This window comes from Dipodomys spectabilis, unplaced genomic scaffold, assembly GCF_019054845.1.
Source record: "Dipodomys spectabilis isolate Male_0828 unplaced genomic scaffold, ASM1905484v1 ptg000606l, whole genome shotgun sequence".
In the NCBI taxonomy this organism is placed as follows: domain Eukaryota; kingdom Metazoa; phylum Chordata; class Mammalia; order Rodentia; family Heteromyidae; genus Dipodomys; species Dipodomys spectabilis.
This window is the reverse complement of record NW_024871283.1, coordinates 763-28614: the sequence shown is the minus strand read 5'-3', so window position 1 is coordinate 28614 and position 27852 is coordinate 763. Positions and strand designations below refer to the sequence as shown.

The 27852-nt window shown below is 33.8% G+C and overlaps 1 protein-coding gene across 1 annotated transcript; it reads right to left on the bottom strand.

Moving 5' to 3' along the window:
• Positions 1-2415: 2415 nt before the first annotated feature.
• Positions 2416-26615, bottom strand: LOC122100807 (cadherin-12). The gene is made up of 6 exons (XM_042671159.1): positions 26515-26615; positions 22037-22173; positions 9325-9446; positions 6904-7021; positions 5138-5389; positions 2416-2947 (listed from the first exon to the last, which is right to left on the bottom strand). Exons 1-6 carry the CDS (start codon positions 26613-26615, stop codon positions 2448-2450), a joined length of 1230 nt encoding a protein of 409 aa, XP_042527093.1. The 3' UTR covers positions 2416-2447.
• Between the last annotated feature and the right edge of the window lie 1237 nt (positions 26616-27852).

The following is a 27852-nucleotide window of genomic DNA, read 5'->3' as shown; positions in this document are numbered from 1 at the left end:
GAATAACCTTGCAAATAATAAATGGTACTGTATGTTAACTTTCTTTGGGAATACATTCTGTAGGCCACAGTGAATTGTATCATGTGGGCATACTGAGAAACTGCAACAGTTTAATATGACTTTAGAAACAATTATATATTTCCCCAAGCATTATTATACTGGCATTGATTACACTGCATGAACATTATAATGAAGTTTTTAGGGCAGACCTGAGCACTGGTGGCCAAGTATGTAATCCTAGCCACTCAAGAGGCTGTGATCTGAGGATAATGATTAGAAGCTACCCAAGGCAAGAAAGTCCAGGAGATTCTTATATCCAATTATTTTTGAGCTGTGACTCATGTGCTAGAGTACTAGCCTTGAGCAGATGTTCAGAAACACCACGTAGGCCAAGAATTCAAGCCATAAGGCCAACATGCATGCACATGCACGCGTCCACATGCACAAATGTTTAGTCAGTGTTGAATGGAAGAAAACATGGTCAACAGCTTCTTAATAGGGAGAAAAGGAAAATGTGCAATTGGGAGACACTAAAAAGAAAAGGAAACAGCTCCAAGTTGGTCCACTGCAACTGTATGAATCTACATCAGGTTGTTTATTATTTTTGGTCAGTCTTGGGGCCTGAACTCGGCCTGGGCGCTGTCCCTCAGCTCTTCAGCTCAAGGCCAACTCTCTATCACTTAAGTCACAGTGCCACTTCCAGTTTTCCAGTCTCATGGACTTTCCTGCCCGGGCTAGCTTTGAACTGTGATCCTCAGATCACAGCCTACTTAGTAGCTAGGATTACAGGCATGAGCCACAGGTGCCTGGCTTACATCAGATAATTTTAAAGGAAACATTTATACGTGAATGCAGAGGAAAGTGCTCTGCTTATTCATAACTGATTTTCTAATGTGTGAGTATCTATCTGTGCAATGTTGCAAATAATAAACATATCTATAGATAAGAGAAAGATATAGCCAGCTATTAATCACATCTTAATGTATTGGTCGATATCTTGTAGATTTAGTTTATGTTAGCCACATCTAATGAATGTACCCATAGTCACTGTATAAACAATTTTAAGAAACAATATTAATTTATAGTAATTTTGCATATGAGTTGTGTGCATTTCTACACAGTCCAATGTAATTGCATGCAATGATAATAAAGTTTATTATTATGTTTATAAATACTAATATTTATAAAAATGCATTTGATTTAAAAGTTTTTCAAGAGAGTGTTTGAGGTAAAATTTTGTAAAGTGCATAAAGATTTTTGTAGATTAGAGGACAGAGACATAATGCTAAACTCATTGTATGGCTAGATCTAACAGATGTAGGTGAATATGGTTCTTGATAAGTGCTTTGGAATCCCCATAAAGATTGGTCATTATTTATCCAGTAATACATAATGAATATGTATACATAGAATATAAATCTAGTATATGCTATTTTATATGTGTTTCCTTTTCCTTAACAGATCGCAAGAATCTTTAGTAGGTTTCTAACTTATATTCTACAACTTTGATTAATAGCACCCTTTACAAAATAGAAACTTTCCTAGATACATGAACTGAAATGTATCTATGACTGCACACTCAAATAAACCAATGACATTTTAAAAGTAATTTCCACACACAGGTAGAGAATTAAGCAAAACAGATATTTATTTTAATGTGGAATTTGAGCCCTGAGGCCTCTCTTTATAAAGAGGGATTTTTTTCTCCATTTGCTTTTGCAAAACTTTATTTTTTTGAAAAGGTAACATTTTAATCGACATCTTTAATATGAATGAATACTAAGATCAAGACTTATATATTGAATTGGATATTATCACATTTGTTTCCACTTTCTGAAAGGGTAGGAAAAGCAGATCTGTTCTGGCTTACAGTTTATAAAAGAAAAACCTTTGATTTATAAGAAGATGGAGTTCACAGAGTCTTTTTTTTCTCAGTAGGAATGAGCAGTTAGCAGGTTGCTATTGCTCATTCTTTCTTTTCCTCTTCATGTCTGAATCCTTCAATGCCATCACAGCAGAGCGTAGGGTACACCACTTTAAATGATAAGAGTTTCAATAGGCACTTTAGTGGAATTAAGAAAAATCGATCACTCTTCCACCGTGATGCCACAAAGCTGTCTTCATTCTAGGTTGTCATGTCAGTAAATTATATTTAATAGGCCTGAGCTTGTCTCAGTGTGTTTCTGAAATAACAAAACAAAACAGACTAAGAACATACCATAGGATTTATCTTGTGTTGGCAGAATAAGCCAAAACTGACAATACGATAAATATAACAACTTGCTAAAAACCAGATACTTGAAGGAATCTTGCCCTCTGTAAGCATGTGTGCGCGTGTGCGTGTGCGTGTGTGTGTGTGTGTGTGTGTGTGTGTGTGTGGTGATTTCTATTTGCTTCCTTTGTTAAAAGTTTATCCTCTCGGTTGTGTGTCAGCCTTCACCTCTTTCTTAAGTGACTTTATCAGGGTTATAACTCTCTTCTTCACCAAACATGTCTGCCAAGACCTTAAAGCGGGGTCCCCAGTCCGTCAGATAATCATAGTCCTGATCCGCCTCTGTGGTGACAGAGTCTATGGAGCTGAGGGATTCTGCGACAGACCCACTGCCTTCGTAGGCATATGTGGCCAAGGAATCATACGGGGGTGCTCCTGGGTCCATGTCGTTTTCCTGTAGCCTCTGATTGATGAAATCCCTTATGTCTGTGTTGTCTTCCACGGGTGGTCTCTGACGAGGTAAACAGAGAGAGTCTGGTTTTATATCCCTGCGAATTTTGTTCTCTTCAATCACTTTGGGATTTCTCAGAGCCCCAATGTCGAAAGCCTGCGTGTCTTCCTCCCCGCCGCCTTCATCATCGTAATGGATGACGTTGTCTCTTATGTCTTCCTTAGAGGTCATCAGGGTGTCCTTCTTCTTCTGCCTCCGCAGCGCGACGTACAGCACAACTATGGCTAAAAGGAGACAGAAAATTGCAAGGTGAAAAAGAAAGCAGACATATCATCTCTTCTTTCCACTTAAAACAAAATAGGTAAACAAAACTAAAATTGATCCGTGTTGGCTTACTTTCCTTAATGACTTCCTGCTATTTTCAAAGAAAATACATGATAATCAATGAGATCATGCATTTATCTTTCTCTTCGTTATTAGCTAACCACAATGAAACTTTGAAATGGTCACAAGAAACCACAGGAAAGTTGTTCATCGTATCAGGGGTAATCCCTTCGGTTTTAAATAGTTTAAATTTAAATAATGTGCAACAAAAATAAGAGGAAATATATGATAACTCTTAACAATATAAAGCAGTGAAACATTCCTATAAAATAATTATTGTACTCGGTAGCATGTAAATACCACTCATAACTAATTCCCTTATTGTAATTACTTGCACTGGCATTCTGTATTTTTACAGAAATAACCGAAATTTTATTTGAAACAATTTTATGAGAAATAGAGAGAGGAGAGAAGAAAATGAGACAAAAAGAAAAGAGTAATATAGAATATAAGAGCCTTAATTCTATTAATCATGTCAACTAAGATCCTTGATTATTTGATCTAGTGGCCTGCCATACTTAAATATGTTCTAAATGAAAAGACTGGCATTGAGGTAGACTTCATGAAGCAAGACAGTACTTAGAGATATTTTTCATAAGCTTCATTATTTTAATCTCTGTTGGTTGCAGATTGACTCAATGATGTCCATTTCTTCTAAGTGTGATTGGAGACAGATATTATGAACATTGGTCCAGCTTTCCTCCATTTCTCCAACAGTGGCAATAGACAAAAGGATAGAGTATTGGATTGACCACAGCATTCCAGAAAACCCCTATCATCAAATTAGAAAGTGATGAAAAATACAGGATAAAGAAAGTCCATCTATTCCTTCTTCCTCTATAATTAAAGTGGGAACAACCGGAGGAAAAGGTCATTGTATGTACTGAGTTTATCTATGTGGAATTAATAATATACTATATAAACTGGACCAGAAGTTCACTTTCCAAGTCAAACTGAGAGTCATTTGTCAGAATGTTTTCTACAAAGTATTGCCTACTTAAGGGCTGACTCCATGTGTGATCTCCTAGTACTTAGTTTTACAATCTTGTTTTCTATCATAGAGGTAGAAACTATCCTACTTGTCAAATATTTAATATTAAATAGAACATACATATAAGCAAACTCATTCCAACCTGCATGGTTTGTTTTCCATTCTTTTTTTAAAGTAATTGTTTTTAAATTGATGAATGCCAAAATATGTTATCTGTGTTTCTATGCATTTAGTAACAAAATTCTTAAGTTAAATGGAAAAGCTGGCCAGAATTTATGGAAATGTAGGCCTATACATACTCACACAAAGATATTACAGGACATATTTATTTTAATCCTATTCCTTTTCAGTACAATTGGTATGTTTCAGAGTACTAAAGTATTGATGTAAGGAGACAGAGAATAGTGGAAGAATTACTTGGAGTAACAATTCAAAAAGTGTGAAAGTAAAATTGACATTTCTTTGCTTGATACTTGTTTTTGGTTTTGCTTTTTCTTCCCTTATTTACCTAATTCTGAAGACAGTTTTTGATGATTATATTACACTGAACAATATTAGACAGTATTACATTAGACAGATATTAGAACGCAAAATGATTTGCCATGCCATTGTTATAACTAGAAATGTAAGAATGTCATTGCTGCAAAGGTCAAAAGCCTAAAACTCCATCAGAGATTGAAATCATCTTGATGATACTGGTTTTTTTTGGGGGGGGGGGTCCAATCATGGGGCCTGAACTCTGGGCCTAGGTGCTGTCCCTCAGCTCTTCAGCTCAAGGCTAACGCTCTAGCTCTACCACTTGAGCCACAGCACCACTTCCAGCTCTTTTCTTTTTGCTTATGTGGTGCTGAGGAATCGAACCCAGGGCCTCAGGCATGCAAGGCAAGCACTCTACCACTGAGCCACCTTCCCAGCCCCGATGATGATGATACTGTTTTTGAGACATTAAATACGAATAAAAATGTACTATGATACACATTGGTCATCTTCTAACAAGAACCAACAATTCAGTGAAGAAAAACATTTAGATAGTAAGTTGAGGAAGGAGGTAGAGGAAAGAGAGAAGAAGGAGAGAAAGAGACTAAGTATTCAAACCCACCTAAGAGTATAACAATGCATAGGAGGATTGCAATCAAAGCCCCAGTGCTAAGTCCTACAGGTAGAAAAATGGCTTCCACATTACAAGACAGGATGGTGCCATCAGAGTCACATCTACAAACTCGAATAGTCATAGTATTTGTACTGCTCTGTACAGGGTAGCTGCTGTCTTCTATTACAACAGGGAGGAAGTACAACTCTTGCTGCCTGCGGCTGTATCCATTTCTTCTGGCTTCAATCCCAGCTGTGTTATCTACAAAACATGATATTTATCATCCTATGGCAAGGATACATTTTGCCTCTTAAAGTGTAGGAAGCTTTGCTTGACTCAGTAGCATATATCTTTGCAATTATTTATCATTATAAAAGCTAATCACCAACTATTCTCACAGGAAGTACAATTCCCATGATGAAGAAGCCTGTGTTCTCTTAATTAACTAAGCCTTCTACTCTGGGATGCTGAATTGATCAAATCTCCTTAGCTAACTTCAGCTGAAAATATGGGACTCGGCAATTTTGTTTATGAAAAATAATATGACCTACATTTTCTCAAGCATCTTTGGATTTCTTTAAATCAACCTCATTCTCAGATCTCATCACATTTTTTCCATTTGTTCTACAAACAATTTTTTAAAACTTTGATTTTTCACTAATTGATAGTACAGGAATTAGAATTTTAATACTCATAGAATATAGAGATCTAGGAGACATAATACCTACAGTTATAGAACTACTATAGTAAACACAATTGAACAAAACACACTTAAAATTTAAAATTTAAAATGGACACTTTATTCAATTTATGGTATACTGACTTTATGTCAAGTTGAACATATAGTGTGGATACACAAACACTGTATTTTTCAATTTAGTATGATATTTCATGCAAATTAAATAAACTATTTGACAATTTGTTGTAAAATAGGCTTTTGGTTAGATAATTTTGCTCAACTGTAAGTGACCAAAAGTGTTTTGAAAATATTTAAGACATGCTTAGCTGAGTTTTTGTGTTCAATAAGTTATGGGACTTAAAAGCATTCTCAACTAGAGCTATTCTACAGTTTAATGAAGTAATTCTCAAGATATAATTCCACCATCAAATTGAGGAGCATTTATATTGCTAAACTAGTGTTCTGTATGCTTTTCTTGTTGCTGTGATGGTAGCTGATGCCACAGGATTATCAGCAGTTGTAATGCTGATAGTGATACTTAGGAAAGTGTAGGAGTGAAGTGAGAGAAGAAGAGATTGCTAAAATGATCTAAGTATAGGCACCATAAGAAGGACTTTGCCTGTATAATTGCAGTATAAATGCTGTAATGTTTTCATTATCTACTGTAATTCAAACCACTGTCTACCAGTCATTTAGGCATCATGAGTGGAAATGAAAGCCTGTACCATTCAAATTACAATCTCACAATTCTAACCAGTGTTTCTCTGTGTGTAACTCAAATACAGTAATTAATACACAATTACCTATCCACACCAACAGGGCATGAGCAGGTAGAGATAATGATATATTCAATTTCCTAGGGAGACTTTTATTTATTGAATCATTAAGAGATTGTCCAATTTTAATAAAGCTCTCAGATAGTCTATACAGATGAAACAACTAATTTTCTACTAGTCAAAAGATTTGGGATTTACTATAAAATAAATGCATATTTTGTAAGTAGAGTTCTTTCAGGAAAATACTGAGTTTTCTTTCTCTTTGTAAAATTGGACAAAGCTACATGATTAGAGGTTAATATATAAGAGGCAATACTTACTTCTGAAGTCACGGACCGTAAAGTTTGGTTTGATGGCAGCCTCCGGAGATAATCTAAATGAGAACTGCTGCCCCGCAGGTGAAAGATCTCGGTCTGCAGCACTGACTATCTGAATTATCTGAAAAGATGTTCAGAATAAATTCAAAGTCACTCATCAGTTTCGCAGGGGAGCTTTATGTACCGGGAGAATCACTATATTTAATGAAGCATGCAAGCAGACACAAATGACCCTTCTTAAATCAATAGCAGTGAACCAATTACTTACACATAATTTTTATAAATAATTATATAAACATGTACAGGTAATAATGGTCTGTACAATTATAGGACAGAGGTAAATTCTAAATCAATACCTGAGTAACTAAAAACTTACCAGCATTGAAAATTCTAACAAGCAAAATAAAATTGAAATGCACTTGCTTGCACTTTAAATTACATGAAATAAATGCTTTCTAGGCTAAATGTGAGTATTCTAACTAGAAACACAGTATCCAGTGACTCAAAAGCTCTTGCAATAGCAAAATTTAAAATTATTAACTTTTGTGAGAATGTTCATCTTCACAAATAAAAAAATGAAAAAAATAAGTGCAAGGTATATTATATTAATTGTCCAAATCAGTTAGAGCAAAACTATGATTTTATAATTATATGAAAAGGCATTATTATCATTATTTCACAATTCCTCCTTACTTGTGCTGATATATGATGTATATTGTTGACAATATCTGGTTACTTCAATAGGATAATATTAAAATCTATAAACCAAAATAACTTCTGAATATTCAACATTAAATTTTATAATGACTTCAGACATTAGATTAATGTCATGAAACATGGCATTTATCTAATACATTTGATCACTAATTAGTATCCAATCTCATAATCATAACCTACTTAAATGATAAATTATGGATATCTACACATAGACAGCTATATAGACATATGATTGATGCATAGATGTATTGAGCTATAAGTGATTCAAAGCCAGCCTGGGCAGGAAAGCCCTTGAAACTCTTCCTTCCAATAAACTACTCAACAAAAGCTGGAAGTGGCACTGTGGTGCAGAGTGGGAGTGTATTAGCTTTAGTAGAAAGAGGCTCAGGGACAGCTCCCAGGCCCTGAATTCATGCTCCAAGACAGGCAAACAAACAAGCAAACAAACAACAAGTTAGATCACGAAATGTGGCAATTTAGAATTTCCAAATAGAATTTTCCTTAAAATCAACAATAACAACAACAAAACTTCAGCTTTCCTTCACTTAAACCAAAGTCCTCTCAGTGTATTATTTCACTCTTGAAATTCTATGTATTTATTAAATAGCAACCAAATTTTATGGAAATGTATTGCTTCTTTTATGAACCAATATCACCTATTAAATTAAGTGTTTTTACTGTCAAAATCTAACAAGGATAGACTTTTAGAATATGGTAAAGTCTTTTACATCATACAGATATGAAAACTTTACTGCTTACTGACTCTTACCTGAAAGTGCTAGTTGGAAGTCACTACCCTAAAAAATCAACTCACATGTAAATCTCCACTGATCTAAGTAATGCCAGGTTTCTTTCTATGTTTCTTTTTCAAGCAGGTAGATGATAGATGGATAGATGATAGTTGATAGATAGATAGATAATAGATAGATAAAATAGATAAATGAAACATAAAACATAGATACACATAACAGACACATGATGGATCACATATATACATATTCAAGAACAATACAAAAATGATTAGTGGCTACAATGCATAGTCCTCAGGCCAGGAAGACAGTGATTGGAGTTAAATGCAGGAAGTGTCCATCCACCCCACAGCTTGAAACTCAAAATCCAAAGAACATGATTGGACCATGCTTTGTATATTGATGTTTCCTCCATAGATAGTTTATGGAAATATATTCTTCCAGAATATACCCGATTCCTCACTACTCTATGTATACAAATGCCAATTTCTGTCACATAATAGATGTAATTATTTTCGGAAATTTTGGAATATCACGTGCTGGTTTCAAGTCTACTACAGAAGCAAGCTGTAGGTTTATGGAGGCTAAAGAATTTGCTGTGCCTTTTATGAAAGCAGATGTGCAAAGAAGGAAAGCCATCAGGAAAAAAAACATTCTCCTTAATGAGTGTTAACGTTCTCAAGCTCACTAGAAATTTCACAGTAAATAGTACCAACAATATGAACTTTATTTAAAAATTTGATTAGAAACCACAAACTTTCCCACTACTGTATTAACTTCATACCCATTCATCCACCACAAATTCACATAAATTCGGTTCCTCTAAAAGTTTATTGCATGAAGATACCTGATAAAGATAAATAAGTGCATGTACATGAACTCATATTGGTACTTAGACATTAAAATATACACACAGGCTGGCTTAGTGTACATTTAATGCGCGATATCCACAAAATACCTGTCCTGGCTTGGCATTTTCACACACAGCTGTCTCATATGGCACAGATATTTCTGGTGGGAATTCGTTGACATCGAGGACATTAATGAGTATGTTGACTTTGCTGGTTAATAACGGATTGCCTATTGAGAACATTAAAAAGTAAATTGTTATAAAGTTAATATTTATGATTTCTTTAATTAATAATACTTTATGTTGCCTTGCCAACAGAACACAGACATGCTTAATGAAAAACTGCTGAGAATTCTAACAGCGAGGAGAACAGTGGATGGGTTTATCCCTCAGAAAATAAGCAGGCCCACTATCAGATCCAATCTTCATCTCACATTATTTTATCATAAATACATCCTTTTCCAAGCCCACTGTTGTAGCCTTCTTTCCTGTTCACAGAGCCTATCTTTAGCAGTAGTGATATATATTTTTTTCTTTTTTTATATTTTTATACATTTTTTATTGTAAAAATACCATAAAGAGGGGTTAAAATTACATGGGCAAGGTAATGAGTGCAATTCTTATCAAGCATTGTTTCTCCCTCCCATCCCTTCCCATCTCCCACCCCACTCACCACCACCCCCACCACCCCCACCACCCCCCGCGGAAAAGATGTATAGTTCATTTTCACCATAACATCTTGTAGATATCATTTGTGCAATGGGTCCATCTGTATCCCTATTTAAACAACTTGTTTTTTCCCTTCCCCTCCACAAATTATACCAACATCAAATAACAGTGAAAACAGAGGTTATACTGTGGGGAAAGGACATACAAAGCAACAAAGAAATCATCTTATACATATGTTAGACACAATATCAAGAAAGAAAAAACATTTGAGTCGTTAACCTGGGGTTCATTTCACCTAACATCAATCTATCTGATCTTTTCTGCTTGTCCCAGACATATACTAGTTATTGCAAATAATGGAATCCATGGGACCTATGTTTCTTTGGGCCTGGCTAACTTCACCTAATATAATTTTTTCCAAGTCTTTCCATTTCCTAACAAATGGGGCGATGTCATTCTTTTGATGGAGGCATAGAATTCCACTGTGTATATATACCACATTTTCTTGATCCATTCATCTACTGAGGGGCATCTGGATTGGTTCCATATCTTAGCTATGGTAAATAATGCTACAATAAACATAGTTGTGTTGGTAGCTTTAGTGTGGTCTTCTTTGTGATCATTTGGGTAAATGCCCAATAGTGGGATTGCTGGGTCATAGGGGAGCTCTATGTGGAGTCTTTTGAAGAATCTCCTACTGCCTTCCAAAGTGGTTGAACAAGTTTATACTCCCACCAACAATGCAGTAAGGGTCTCTGTTGTCCACATCCCCTCCAGCATCGGTTGTTATTAGAGTTCTTGATTATAGCCATTCTAACTGGGGTGAGGTGGTATCTAAATGTTGTTTTGATTTGCATTTCTTTTATGACTAGGGAGGTTGAGCATTTCTGCATGTGTCTATTTGCCATTTTTCTTTCCTCTTCAGAGAAGTTTCTCTTTAAGTCTTTAGCCCACTTATTTATCGAACAGTTGTTTCTTTGAAAATTTATGTATTTATTAGGCCAACAACATTTCTGTATCTAGAATATTCTTCATATTTAAGTTGTACCCTTGGAACAAAGTATCCCAGGACTTCCTCCTGAAAAGAATGATAGATAATGGGAAAATAAAAATCAACTAACATAAGTGAAAATGAAGAAGAAGAATTAAATATGGGTACTCATGCTCTTGCCCATGTAATTGTAACCCATCTATACAGTATTTTCACAAGAAAAACAAGAAAAACTGCGATATATCATATATTACTTGCTGATGATGTGAAAGAATAGATAAAATTTTATTAAAGAGCAGCTTTTTAGGATAGAAAACAACATCATTTGGACAAGGCGTTTCTGACTCACAGATTCTGGCACAGACTAATGAATTTGTATCTGCAACCCTTTTGTTTGTTGAAGAAAACTAAAGTCACGAACTCAAATAGATGATAGGTAACACATCTATTTAGAATATTTTACAAAATAATATCTTCCTTTTCAAGAGCTACTTGAACATGGTCTATAGCAAATTATTATTTGGATTATAACATAATTATATGAATGAAAATGAAGGCTCAGTCTTTAATATCTATTTTACATCCTAAGTGAGGACACAGGAAGTAGTTAGTGCTCATTTTTTATATATATATGTATATAATTATATACATATATACATATATATGTATATAATTATATACATATATATATATAATTTTTAAAAATTCTGTACAGAGGGGTTGCGGTTATATGAGTAAGGTAATGAGAGCATTTCTTATTGAGCATTGGCAACCCTCCTTTTTTTGTTCTCCTAGTATCCCTTTCCTGTCCCCCCAATTTGTAAATTTTGTTTTCAACATAGTATCTTGTACATTGTATAGTTAAAGTGGGTCAACCTGTATCCTTGTTTCACCAGTTTCTTATTTCTCAAATTTCTAATTTCCAAATTAGAAAAATGTGAACACAAGATTCAGGTCACAAGAATCGTTTTACTCTTATCCAGGAAGAGACTTTTATTTCATTAAAGTTGCGGATAGAATGTCTTCAAAGGCAGCAATATTTCTTCTTTAAATAGATCTTTTCTAATGGTTTTCTATTGTAATAGATGTAAAAAGGTTCAAAAAAATATTAGGGCTATTTTTATCTAGCAAATGTTTGCTTTTGATACTTTGGAGCTATTCATTTCATTCTCCTGAAATGAAAATTTAACATTTGTCCCCAGGACTAAATTTTAACAAACAAAAAATTAACATTGCAATGTCCTACTACTAGTAGGGTTTTTTTCTACAAGAAATATTTTTAGCATTCTAACTAAAACAAATCTCCATTTTGTGAAACTATCTCATAAAACTGTAAAATTATGCAATAATTTTTCTATTCATCAACTAAAATAACTTACTGGAAAGGGAATCGTATGGGACAAAGAGACAGAGTAAAGATGAGCTCTTATTTTTTCTGCAGTCTCAATTTCTTTAAAACATTTCTGTATTGAATTATTTACATTTATCCAATGTAGATCTTGACATTGCATATTTGTCATGCTCCATTGCATATTTTCAAGTTAGCAGTCTAATATATTTTCCTTATCACAGTTTATAATATTTTATGTCCATTATTGCATAAATACATCCAAATGAAGTTTTTTCTTTGCAAACCTTGTGTATAAAGCAATAAAATTGTTGTAAGGTTAACTAAAAAGAATATTAATATGAATTCAAATGTTACATTTGATTTATACTATTGATAAATATTTCATTGAAGGAAAATAATAAATTGAAGATACAGCATATTTTACTTAAGTTCAACATGTAATACACTTCAAATAACTTGTAAAGTGTTTTCAATGTATTTGTTATATACATAGCTAACTATGATAACTAGTGCTATCATTAGTTCATTATTAGGATGGGAATTCTTGCATGTTAAAAATTTCATACTTAATCAAATAGACCAGGTTTAAGACATTTTAAACTGAGCATTGGTTGCTCATGCCTGTAATCCTACCTACTCAAGAGGCTAAGATCTGAGGATCGTGGTTGGAAGCCAACCGAACAGTTAAGTATGTGAGATTCTTATCTCCAATAAACTAGCCTTGAGCAAAAGAAGCTCAGAGAAATTGCCAGTAATATAGTTCAAGCCTCAGGACTGGCTATATATATATATATATATATATATATATATATATAGAGAGAGAGAGAGAGAGAGAGAGAGAGAGAGAGAGAGAGACAGACAGACAGACAGACAGACAGACACAGACAGACAGACAGACAGACAGATAGACAGAGACAGACAGAGAGACAAAGAGACAGAGAGAGTATATAACATTTATTTGCTTTTACCTTAAATATGTGATGAGTAAATGAACTGTACAAATAGGTTTTAAACCCATTTCAGGTGAAAAGTTCATTATAAATTCATTATATAGCATTTATGCCTAAGAAAATGACATAGTAATTAAGAAAAACAGCAGACTGGCTTTAATGTTGTATGTGTGATTGGATGGAGTATTTAGAATAACCTGTCAAATGTGGTAGCAAATTGATAAACAGTTGAAAGTTTAAGATAAAACATGTACAAATACATTACAATTTTTGATTCTTTTATGTTTGTGTAGCATAGTATAATGAGAAAAATGGCATAATTTCTAAGTTAAGTTGATTATTATAGAGGTGTTAATAATGATTGTTTCTATGCATATGATTTATCATGAAATAGTTTGAAAAAACTCCTAATTGTTTCTTCTAAGTATTACTTATAAAACTTCTGCTGAAATACTGCAAATTCTAGTATAAAATTTATAAATATAGAATAATATTTATCTTTCTTAGGAAATGCAAAACAGTTTCTTGGAGAAAAATCAGAAAATTAGGAAAATGATAGATATCTATTAGATTTGAACCTATAAAACCAGATAACTTGTAAGATAAAAGAAAAGAAAGTATTTGGGCAATTGTAGAAACAAAATAATATCAATTTGGAATTTAAAGTAACAGTTATGCTTTTTCTTCATAAGTGCAATAAACTCTATGAATAAATAACATGTGTTCAAGACAATTGGTTCTACATTTTTGTTACCATTGTTTCTAAAGCCATTGTTTACTAGAGTAAACATGAGAAGAGTGCTCATTATAATGTTTGTTTTAGATTGTATTTCCAGAATTTTGAAATGACATGTAGTCTTGAATGAGGTCCACCAATCTGTTCATTAAAACTATTGTTTGAAGCTGGACATTAGTGGCTCACACCTGTAATCCTAGCTATTTAGGAGACTGAAATCTGAGGATCACAGTTCAAAGCCAGCCTGGGCAGGAAACTCCATGAGACTCTTTAATAAACCACTCAGAAAACCAGAAATGCTGCTGTGGTTCAAGTGGTAGAGTGCTAGCCTTGAGCTGAAGAGATGAGGGACAATGCCCAGACCCAGAGTTCAAGCCCCATAACCACGACCACGACCACCACCACCACCACCAACAACAAAAAAGGATGCATCATGCACAGTACAAGATGATTGCTAAGTGATAAGAGTATGTTTATGTCTTCAAGCAAAATTGCTGAAGTTTTCTCCTCTACACCACATTTAATACATTCACCAGATTGCTACATCTCAGCATTTTTAGATCTAGAAATTACTACTCTGTCTCTTTCTGTCTCTCTCTGTCTCTGTCTCTCTCTCTCTGTTTCTGTTTCTGTTTCTCTGTCTCTGTCTCTGTCTGTCTGTCTCTGTCTCTCTGCTTTGTCTCTCTCTGTCTCTCTGTCTCTGTCTCTGTCTCTGTCTCTCTCTCTCTCATCCAGCTCTTAAAGTATGTTTTGTTGCGAAGAATTACATATGGAGAGCAGCCTTCTGAAATAGTTACAATGACTCCTTCATCCTGTGGTTTACACCTTCATGCCCTTTTGTTCTTATATGTCATCTGGAATAAGTTTCTCTATTCTCCTGAACAGAATATGGCCCAAAATATGAGATATAATTTTAAAGATTAGGTTATCAGAATTTGGCTTCCATTTTACTGATGTTCCAATCTCCCAATCTCCTTGGCTTATTTGGCCACATTGACTGTTGAGGCTAAAGTTATCTCTCTCTCTCTCTCTCTCTCTCTCTCTTTTTCTCTCTCTCTCTCTCTCACACACACACACACACACACACAAACACACAACTCATCACAACCTGAGTCAAGCTCTCAATGAGACTCTGGAGCTCAACTTCAACATTCCTTAAGAAACTAAATCTTGCCCATACCTACTGAGTGATATTTACTGCAACTTTATGATAAAACACTAACAGGACTCAGCTTATCTTAAACAGAATCTAAGAGTCAGGTAAATTACAAAATAAATGCTATTATTCTAAGTCACCAAACTCTGGTGTAATTTGTGATATAGTGTAAGTAGCTAATAAACAACTAATTCCATGCTTGTCCAAACAGTAAAGGTCACATATGTTGATGTTAAGTGAAATGAACCCCAGGATGAGTATTCAAATATTTTTTCTTTCATGCCATTGTTTCTAACATATTTATAAGGTGATTTCTTTGTTGCTTTGTATGTCCCTCCCCCACGGTATAACCCCTGCTTTCACTGTATTTGATGTTGGTATAATTGGTGGAGGGGAAGGGAAAAAACAAATCGTATAAGTAGGGATACAGGTGGATCCATTGCAACAATGAGATGTACAAGTCGTTATGTCAAAAAACCATCTTTACAACTTTGGGGGGGGGGAGATGGGAAGGCATGGGAAGGGGAAACAAAGGAGGAGGCAACAATGCTTGATAAGTTACAATTACAATGTTTGTAATTGCAACACCTCTGTATGGTTTTTTGCATAATAATAAAAAAAGAAAAAAAACTAATTCCATACCAATAAAGAGAAGGCCCCTTCTCTGTGTTCTTACAGATTCCTTCCACAAACATGCACACTTTTCCTGAGCTAACATACAAATATGATTCACCAAATAGCACCAGCAATATGATTGATCACTTTAACACAACTGCTAATTTTCTCCTCATGTTCCATTCACAATTTCAACTTTTCCATCCTCATCACATCCATGTATGGTTGGTTGTATCAGGATTCTCAAATGCAATGTAATTTATGATTTCTGAATCTTTGAATATACTTGCTACATTTTCCTATATATTTATCATTTCTCACCTGTAATTGGTAGGTCAAAATAAGTCAATTAATTTTCCTGATTAATTATTTTGATAATGGACCTGCATAGACTATATTTATTGTATATAAAGATGAATATAACAGAATCAGTATATTCTCACATGCCAGAAAGTAAAGTTTCATTCATCAGCTCCCAAATGATATAAAAATATTAATAATGAATTATTTTAAAATATAAAAAATGTTGGCATACTATACATTTACATGAAATTGATCAATAAGGTTAATTAATCCAGTAGTAACAATTATATTAACTGAAGTTATATGCAATAGTAATAAAATGATTTGCCAGTATAATTTTCATAAGATATTTACTAAACATTTCTCAATAAAACTTCAGTATACATGTCATTTTAATTTAAAAGGAATTATGGGAAAGATCCGTCAAAATGAAATAATTAGAAAGTATTGACACTAATCTATCAATACACATTTATTGAGTAAAAGTACAGAGCTACCAAATATATGTCCTATGATCATATTTCTATCATATTTACTTATTTTCATATTTGGAGCACTTGTATTTTTCTATGTTTGCAAAATGATTTACTATTCTAGAAAAAAATCTTTTTTATTAATTTTTTTTATTGTGAAAATATGGTACAGAGAAGCTACAATTACATGAGCAAGGTAATGAGCACATTTCTTATGAAGCATTGTTGCCTCCTCCTTTGTTTTCTCCTACCATCCCTGCCCTCCCTCTCCCTCCCCGCCAAAGTTATAAAGTTCCTATAGCATCTTGTACATTTCATTGTTGCAATGCGTCCACCTGTATCCCTATTTAAACAATTTGTTTTTCCCCTTCCCCTCCCCAAATTATACCAACATCAAATACAGTGAAAGCAGGGGTTATATTGTGGGGGAGGGACATACAAAGCAACAAAAAAATCACCTTATGAATACTTTAGAAACAATAGCAAGAAAGAAAAACCATTTGGGTCCTTATCTTTCTTATTTGCCTAAAAAAAACTCATCTCATTGTTGATCATTTGGTATGCAAACAAAGCAATCACCCCAGAATATTCTGCCAAAAAATATTTCATTATGATTAAATACTTAATTGTTTAAAGACCATACTGCGAGTAATAAACTGCTGCAACTCACTTGAAGTTCCTGAGAAGTAATCTTCTCGTAATTCAACATAATTTTCTCTGTATAACTCAATAAATTTATTACTTTTAGTTAGTATCATTTTGTTTATTGGCCTTGACAGTTACCACTGTTAGTTTTGTCACAATCCACAGTAAGTAATGTTTTTCATGAATATGGGTCTCTGTGCACTAAATAAAATGAATGTGTAATGGATATAGGATCTGAATTACAGACATCATTCTTACAAGTTGATGTTTCTGTATCTATAAAGCTAATATCATTTGTTGGATATCAAGTAAAAAACTTACAACTGATAATATGTTTATATAGAAAACAACATCAACATCCTTTAAAAAGTACAAAAAAAATACCATTTGCAAGAAAATAGAGCTGAAATCATCTTGTTAACCAGGAAAAACAAGACTGAGAAAAACAAATATCATGAGATTTTATGTGGCCATAGGTTTTATTTTTAAGGAACATAGAATTAGAAGAAGGAATACTTTAGAAGAGAAAGAGAACCAGAAGTGAGAGAAATGATAAAGGATAAAAGATAAATGATAAAAAGAAAGTAAAACAATGGGAAAAAATGGTGAACGAATGAAACAGTGATACTCATTAGACACTACACTGGAAATCACTTCTACAACTTTGGAGGTGGGCATCATAACAGGAAAAAGGGCGAGAAAATGAGAAAGGGAGTAACATTGTTCAAAAAGAAATGTACTCATTACCTGCCTTATGTAAGTGTAACCCTTCAGTACAACAGTTTTATAATAAAATAAAAATTAAAAAAGAAAGTAATAAAAATAAGCATGTTCAATGTATATCTTCTATGACAATGTCTTGAAGAAACACACTGAAATGTACAAAAACATTTATAAAATGAAATCCAAACTCAATCTCATATTTCATGTAAAACATCAAATATGGCATTTAATAAAGAATTTCAAAGAAAGCACACCTATTTAAGAACAAACAAAGCCCATTTCATGGGATAATTAATATGAGCGAACTAATAATATTTGGGTGTGATGTGTTTATTCTATAAGGACAAAATATAAGCTTAATGCTATCATTACCAAATATGTTTCTCTAATTACATTTGTTATGTAAACAGTAAAATATATTAGAAACAGTGGTGTGTAAAAACTTTCTGACAATTTAAATGAGTTAAAATTTGAAGTTTTGCTCTCTTCTAAAACTCTCAAGGTTAATATCATAAAAACTGTGAAGTAGTAAGGCATAAAAGAATGATTAGAATTGTAATAAGATTATTTGGACATCCAACTACAGAAACACTATTAATGAATGCTTTTTAATTAATTGAAATGTGTTCAATCATTGTAACATTCCATTTCACCCGCAGATTTTATAGACGGGTCAGGACCAAATCATATGCCAGCACAATCTGCAATATGGTGTACTTATATGATTTTGTTCCTGTTAGAGCAACTGTGAGCCATTAATTTCTTACTCGTTCACCGAGATGATATTTCTGTTCTGCTGTCTAGTTTGATCAATGACAGCAGTTAGATGCATCAGAATATGAATAATGTTTTTATGTAAACTGCATTCAAACTAAATAAGTGTCCACTATTAGATATTGTTATAGAAATTTTAAACATCAAATAACATAATATATATTTAGGATCTTTATTTTAAAAGCAGATATAGTGTCTTTCACATATCGGGCTTCCTTAAAAGCTTTGAAATCTGGTGAACGGAACCTAAATAGTCAGGAAATCAATTAGATATCAATTTTAAGAATATCAGATTGACATAAGTTTTGTTTTTTTCATTTTCTTTTTTTAATTTAATTTCATTTTGTTGTGAAGGTTATGTAAAGAGGAGTTACAGTTACATAAGTAAGGTAATGAGTACTAAACTGTGCTTATATAAGAATCATAGTTCTAAGTCTCAATTCCGAACATGATTGCCAACATTCCTAATACTCAAACTTGATCTTCCTAGATAAGTCTTTTATTATGCTTAAAAAAAGTAAGATCAGAAGTTGGAGCAATATGTATACTACCATAATGATAGATAACCAATTAAAACAGTGATTCATTAAAAATAAATAAATCTTTCAAGTGTAAAGGACATTTATTCCACTGTAAAATATTACCCCCTTATTCTATTTTTTAATAGCTTAAAGCCCCATGTCCCTCAAAGAAAGACTAGATTTTATTTTTACAATTCTTTTTGTATCATGATGATATTTTATGTTGTTGTTGTTTTTTGTCAATCGTCGGGCTTGAACTCTGGGCCTGGACTCTATCCCTCAGCTCTTCAGCTCCATGAGAGTGCTCTACCACTTGAGCCACAGTGCCACTTCTGGCTTTTTTCTTTTTGTTTATGTGGTGTTGAGGAATCGAATCCAGAGCCTCATGCATGCAAGGCAAGCACTCTACCATTGAGCCACCTTCCCAGCCCCCATATATTAATCTTTTACACTAGATAATTGGTCTATTATAATTGGAAGCTGAGGAGACTGCTTCTGGTTGTTATTTATTATGTCCAATCTACTAGAGGAAAAATAATGTGATTCATATAAGACTTACATAACATAAGACAAATAATTTACAGTGTATTTACCAAACATTTCAGGAAAATAAAGTTTTTTCTGGATAGTTAAACTCTCTTGCAAATCCTCTGTGAATCAGCTCATTGAAAGTTAGCATAAAATTAATGAAGATTAACCATTTTAATTGTAAAAGAATGCAGCGTTATTAGGAAGGAAGATGCCATCCGTGAAGTGACACGGGGAATACATCCTGAAGAGAATGCCGTAGAGAGTACAGCAAACATTTCATTTTCCCTCTCATCCCTCTGTTCAGGAAGTTAACTGTGTAATCTTTTCTATGAGCCTATAAGAGCAAGAAGCAGTCATTTGAAATGAAATGGCAAGGGAGAGAAAATATCTGGTAGAGAAAAACCTAAGTAATACTTCTGTTTATCTTTGCAAGACCTGGGAAGGTCTTCAAGGTCAGCTGGGCACTGGGCAAAAGATATGAACTTGAGAAATAATACTATTCACTTGCTCAGATGTTTGCTACACATGGAATATTGGGGTAAAAAGCCATAGGATCTTTATAATTGTATGGCCTTCTCAGATGCTCCTGTAGGCAGTAGTCCAGGGACAAGAGAAGAGTTTGTTGTAGGACAAGTGCTTTTGGCACCAATCCATTTTAGCTTTAACAGCAGTGACACCAACACAACATTATATGACAGAAGAGTGATTTAGTCCCATCTTCCCTTCGGACAGAAAGGAGAATTGATATTCCTACTCCAAAGGAATATATGCTGACTGTAAGCTAGTTCTGGCATTAAGTTAAACAACTACCCTGACATGGAAGTGCTTAAAATAATAGCATTTCCCTACTTCTCATGGTTTGGGGATAGAAATATCCATTGTGTGCCTGATTTAATATTCATTTCACAGGGTGATAAGCCAGCTACAGTATGATATTCAGGTTGCAAATGAACTCCACTAGACATTCCACTGTCATGGAAAGACTGCTGGTATACTTGGAAGGATGAGTTGAACTAAAATGATCAATTGATCATCAACCATATATAACCTCTCATATGGCAGCCTGAGGTAGCTGTCTTACATTCCAGGACAGAATTTTAATAGTAAATATTGAATGAATAGGAAAGAAACTGCATATAAGATTTGCTTTTGAGACTCAGAGGAACATACACTAATGTAAAAGATGTGGCAGGAGACTGATTGGGAGGGCAAAGGGAAACAAGAAGTTGGAAATTAAATGTGATTAAAGTTCATCATAAGCATATATGGAATTAGAATGATGAAATTGCTCAAAATTATATCAAAAGGGGTTTAAAGCAGATTAAAAGGAATAATAGAAGAGGTTTTAGTCAAAGTATATTTTCGGAATGTATTGAAATGAAACAAACCCCATTGTTCAATTAGTAAATACTAATTTACTAGAACAGTGATAATGAAGTTGACTAAGAACCTCATTGAGGTCTGACTATTTTAGACACAGGTATTCAAAGATAAAGCTGTTTATATTTACTCCACTGAGGAACTGAAATTGAGAAAATCCATTCATCAGATTTTTCATAGCTTTCTTGCCTTGAAAGATAAAATTAGCTGCCAAAGTATTATAAATTTGCAACAGGAATAAAATAAGAAGGCAAAATAAGATACTCCACTGGAATTTCCTAAAACTTAAAAAGCAACATCAGCGGAAGGACTGGCAAGATCCAGTTCTTTAAAAATGACTGTGTCAAGGGCCAAACATTATTACTTTTACTATAATATACAACTTGAGAATGATATTGTAATCATTTCTTTATTGTTCTATGCAGCAAATAAGACCTGTCATCTTTCTCATATTAACAGAGTCTAAAAAGTAGTTTATACAAAGACTAATTTCTAGCAATCATATTGATTGTGAAAAAAATCTAAAGTATTACACTTAAAACTATATTTTTCCAGGTATATTTATTAAAATGTACTGTAATGGAAGGGAAGAGGAGGAAGAAGGGTGACATTTAAAATGTTGTCTTCATTTTCAGAAAACATTCTAGAATGATCTTTTTTCTTTCCATAACCAAACATGCAATGATAGAGACTCAAGGACACTTTGTGGAAGAAAACTTAGCTCTCCTGTGAGTTTTTGAATGTAAGAAGTAGAAAGTGGTGAGGTCACAGACTGACTGGCCCTTCTAGGTATTCATGAAAACTTGCAAACAGGGCTCACTGGCAGTTGTCACAATTTCTCTGGACTTACGCTGTGAGGAAAAGAAGCAGGTTTCATAGTTTCCCCAGGAGAGCACTCAGCTGTCAAACCAAAAGTGAAAAATGCCTCAGCAGGGACTCGTTTAAGAGTGTTAAATCCAAAGAATGGCAGTATCACATTGATTCTGTGCATGCCATACTTACTAACTTTACTTGCAATTACGGAGAAATTATACTGTGCGGTGCTTTCTCTGTCCAGTAATTCATTAGTGGCAATGGTTCCTTCAGTCCCATCTACTGCAAAGTAGCTGTCCCCATCCGTCTTCCAATCTATGAAGTACCTGCATGCGAAAAGAGCAGATGCAAATGTGTAATGATTACACATTAATCATAATGGCAGTTGGGCTAACTTGACACAGTTCCTTAATTTTTTTTTTCTTCCTGTAGCTATTACCCACTTTGCAATAAAGAAGAGTGTAAATGACAGCTTCTTTATTGCAAAGTCAGTATGCTCAAGGGGAAACTGGAAATAATGAAAGATTTAGTGCTCCTGCTGTTCATATTATTTTAGGGTCTTGACACCTTGAAAGCTCAGCAGAGATCACAATTCTAAAGCTGACCATAGGTTTCCTTAACCTGCTGAATATTAAAACTTTTCTGAGCCATAAAAATTCTGTAACAGTGGATGTGGGAAGGGTTAAGGGTAATGGTGACACCTGCAAAGAGCTATAAAAACCCTAGACCAGCATCTTGGTATTCTGTGGATAGGAAACACACACACACACACACACACACACACACACACACACACACACACAAATGAAAAGAAAAGGAACAGCTAGTTCAAGATGTAGTGATTTGACAAAACTTGTCTTTGTTCAAATACACATGAAGGGTTTACTGTTGCTTATTAATGTATTACAAAATCTATCAGCACAACTTACTAAAAAAGCAGTGTTCTTAGATAATGATGTCTTCTGTTTTAACTATCTGATATTTGTTATAAAGAATGTTGGTTTATATAAAGTTATGGGACTAGATAATCCAAGGAAAAGAAGAATTAAATGGAAATTACACCTGTTTCCTTCTTTTTTAATGTAAGACAGATGAGCCAGTAGATTTGCTTTCTAATCATAATTATTGTTTTTAAACTTTACCATATGCTAGATATTCTTTATGATTACTCTGCACATTACCTTATTAATTCCTAAAGATTCTTATGAACTCAATTAATCTCCACATGTTACATAGAAGAAACTTAAAGAATGAAAATATGAAAAAAGGCTACATTCACATAGCATTATATTTATGCTGGTATTTGGAACAAGTCAATAATAATTACCATACAGTCATTATCATATATTCTTAACAATTTTAAGTATAACAGTGTATCGGAAAATATCTATTAATCACAAGGAAAGATGTTCCTACATTCATCAGCAATATTATTATGATCTGTGAACCAAGGAGAGGTCATTCAGTATAGTGGCTGAAAGCAGATGACACTGCAGACTTCTGTTTGAAACTTCTAGGCCAAAGAAAAATGATAGGAGTGAATTCCTTTGTTCATTCTGAAAAGATAGCTAAGGTATTTGTCTTTGAAAATAACAAAATTTAATTTTGCCAAGTTAGTTGTTTGAAACTGTAATGCTTTGCATGTTACTGCAAAGAGAAATCAAAGCTAGCTTTCTTTTACAAATGAGATTTATCACCTACACTTGTCAATAGTTGCTACTACCTCATTTCTCAATGAAAAGTTGCTGAGTATTATTGGAACAGTATATACCATGCTGTTAAGTTTTTGATACCTCAGCTTTTTGATGAGAGATGGGAGAGTACGGGTCGGTCTTGTGATTTGAATGTAATAGCTTGCCTCATAGGAATTCTCTCAAAAATATAAATGAAGTAAACTTAAAAGCGAGGGAGCAGAACACTATGACTTTAATTCTCCCTTGAATGTTCTTCTGACAAAGAGAGCAGTTTTTCTAATATTCCTTTCCTTAGCACTTCTGTTCAAATAACTATATGCCAAATTAGAGAAGAAATTACAGACACATACACACACACACACACACACACACACACACACACACACACACACACACTTAGATCTCAATACCTGGCTGAGGAATGAGAAGTTCAACATTAGTACCAAGAAAAGGAAAGTACTATTCAAACGATGCATCAAATTCAATGCATAGATGTTCCAATCCTGATTCTTGTCCATATAGTGTATATATGTATGTATATATACATTCATAATATAAATATATACATATATACTATATATACATATATATAACAACATATTGAGTGCATCAAATGTGACTTATTGAGGACAATCAACATCATTTTCTGAGTTTCTTTGTTTTAATACTTTTGTTTGCATTTGACCTTGTCTGGTCTCTCCTTGAACTTTTGATTCTCTTACCAAACTTTAAAATATATTTCTAAAGAAGAAATATGATCTACATATTTTAAAATTATAATGCTTGCAGGTTTGCATTATCTTTGCTTTTTACTTTTCATTTTTATAATCCTTAAGTAGTTACTTGTACAAAGGAGGTGCCATATAACAAAGTACTTAATGAGTATAGTATATCTTGATCAGCGCTACCACCATTCAATGTTCTCACTCCCTTTCAACCTACTCCTTCCCTTACTTTTCATAATTCTGTGGCATATTCAGTGAGTACCTGACTAGATTCTCCCTCTCCAGCCCTCTTCATTCATCTACCCCTCTCCCCTTGTCTCCATTTTTTAGATGTACTGATTTCCTGGTGTAACTCTTGTTGAACATTGACCCAATCTTTTCAAGAGAGCATTCTATTTAAGCTCTCCATAGAGTCTATTATACTTCAATTATTTCATTTGTAACCACTTGCATACCTCCCAATATGTTTACTTATAGATCTATAGGTATATTCTATCTACCACAAATGAAAATAATCATTCAATGTTTGTTTTTCTGGGTCTGGCTTACTTACTTAATATAGTTGTTTCCACTTAATGTAATTCAAGTATTTTCACTTCCTCACAAATGGTACATTGTTTCTAACAGATGAGTAAAATCCTATTGTGTATATAGCACCTTGCTTTGATCTATCCATCCATTGAGGGGCGTGTGAGATGATTCCATATCTTTGCTATAGTAAACAGTGCTGCAATGAACATGGTTGTTCTAGTGGCCTTACTGTAACCGTGCTTTTGATTTATTGGGTATATGTCCAGGAGGAGCATTGCTGGCTCATAGGGTAGTGCTATGTTTGCTTTTTTGAGGAATTTCCATACTACTTTCTAGAGTGGTTGAAAAAGCTTATGTACATTAGCTTTCAAATAAATTTGCTCTACCTTCCTTAACCACTTGAAGCTTAGTGAAATATATTCTAGACAATCTGTTTTCCTAACATTCTCTCCTCTTTTCCTTTCCCTAATTTTTTATGTACAAATTCACCCGATCTTAACTTCTATAAATGGAATAAATGGAAGCTTAATACCATGAACTTTTAAGAAGACTTCAAGCAAAAATTGAGAAGAGCAATTCTGTAGAGGGCCCTAAAATCTAAATATAGAATAGCTGTGAGAAAGTCAAACAGGGCAGAATCTCTTAGAGAAAGTCACACATCCCATTCCTCTTGGGGTCCCTAAGTTCCCATTCTTAGTGAATGCTTTGCAACTTGAGGTTCTCTGTAATATTTCAATAAAGTTCCTATCACCTCATTTTCCATCTCATATTATCCAATCTCTTCAAAATATTCCTGATATCTACTTAACATTTTTGTATAATTTCGTAATTTGTTTTCTGCAGAGTTTGAAATAAATTAAAATTTAATATATGTTTTAACAGCATTAGTTTGGGATCTCATCAAAGTCAATAGTTATCTATAGTTATATTTAATAAAACAATCCAAATAAAAGTTTCTGAGCCTGGTGTGGCAACTCACAATAATAACAGCCACTTAGAATACTGAGACTGGAATAACTGTGGTTCAAGGTTGTACAGAAAATGCCCTGAGGCCTACCCCAGACAAATTAAAGCTTGTGTGTGTGTGTGTGTGTGTGAGAGAGAGAGAGAGAGAGAGAGAGAGTCAGAGACAGAGACAGAGACAGAGACAGAGATAGAGAGACAAAAGAGACAGCGAGAGATAGAGTGTGTGTGTTTGGATATATGTATATATACATATATACATATTTATACTGCAGTAGAGCTGTGACAATGTCAAATAGGGCAAGTGTGTGTGTATGTGTCTGTGCATGTACATTAGTCAAAAAGTCATGAAGTGTTATGATTTGAATCTAAAAATGTATATGGTTTTATGTATCAAAGACTTGATAGCACTAGTAGCTTTCAAGAAGTAACTAGGAGAACATAAGGCTCCTAACTTTATTCATGGATTCGTCCATTGAAAAACATCTGACCATAAAGATTTTAGACCTTCTTGAAAGAAGCCAATCACTGGAATGGGTCTTCTTTTGGTTCCTTCCTGATGCTTTCCTTAAAGCCATGAGGTGAATAGTTCTGTTCTTTGTTTTCTGCTATGATGTTCATTATTAACTCCATCCCACATAATCAAATGACAAGGAAAAAACTAAAATTCAGTTCATACCAGTGGTGAAAGGAAGAGCCTGACATGTTATTTTTTACTAATCATTATACTAAACGAGCTTCAAAGTTGGTTTACTTCATGATATTGGCATTGTTTTCTGGTTCATCCTTGTGCTGAATGATGGTAGGAAAATTACGATAAAAACTAGCAATATTATCTTCAGTGACACCAGGCATTGAGGTATGCCTGTAAATCTCATGTATTCTGGAGACAGAGATCTGGTGGAATACAATTTGAGAATGGCCTAGCTAAAATATTAGCAAAACCCTATCACAAGTAATGAGCTAGATATGTGGACTTACGTTCCTGGTTATGTAGAAGATATATTCAAGAAGATAGCAGTCTAAAGCCAACCCTATGTCAAAAACTAAAAATCTTACTTGAAAAAAATATAAAGTAAAATGTTCAAGAGGATTATGTCAAGTAGAAGAGCTCCTTCTTAGCAAATTGCAAATAAAAGACCCTGAATTTCAATATGAATTCCACCAAAACCAACCAAACAACAACAAAAATTCCTAGATACAAAATGTGTGGTAATCCTGCCCTATATAACACCTTCTACAACTATCCTATGAAAAAACAAGCAAGCACAGGAAAACAGCAAACAGGAAAACAGAGCAAACTTCAACATCAAATTATTTTGCATTTGTAATTTTGCTTTTCCAACATATCATTACTCCTCATTCTTAAGTGAGAATTCACTTTTGAACTCAATTTTGGTTCTCTCACCAAAGATGACTCATCCCTCATATTTCCTCAACTGACTTTATTCCAGGTTGTTAGTTATTCCAAGGGCACAGAACTAAGACAGGTTTCTGGTTGCTGAAAAGGAGCTCAGGTATTTTTTGTTGTTGTTGACAACTCATCAGAGTGAGTTAGGATCAATTACACCAATTGGTGTCATGAGCTTTAATGAGTTAGGTGTTACTCATTAGAAGTAAGAATAGGGATTCTTTATTCCATAAAAATTAGCACTTGTCAGATACTATGTCATGAAACAACACAATTTAAAAAAATAGAATAGAAATCCTTTTGGAGCAACAATATTTCTCTAAATATTCTCTTAAGATTTCTCTTTCTTTGTAACTTACCCCAAGGTGGTAACTATAACTAATTCCTTAGATCGGAAATGTTGTCTTTCTATAATATAATATCCTGTAGGTGTTGTTTTTAGTAATCAATTGTATAAATATGTTCTTGTTTCCTCATGCTTTTATCAGTCTTCTGAAGACAGTCTGCAGAATATTAAACAATGCAGTGTGTTGTCTTCATGTCATGTTCCACGATTCAAGTAAAAGCTCATTTGCTGAACTGTAGAGAATTTTAATCAGGGCTAATTTACCTTTTTCACTGTGTTTCTTATGACCTTTAAACTTTCTTCAATAGATTCTCAAGTTCATTAAAACCATTAAA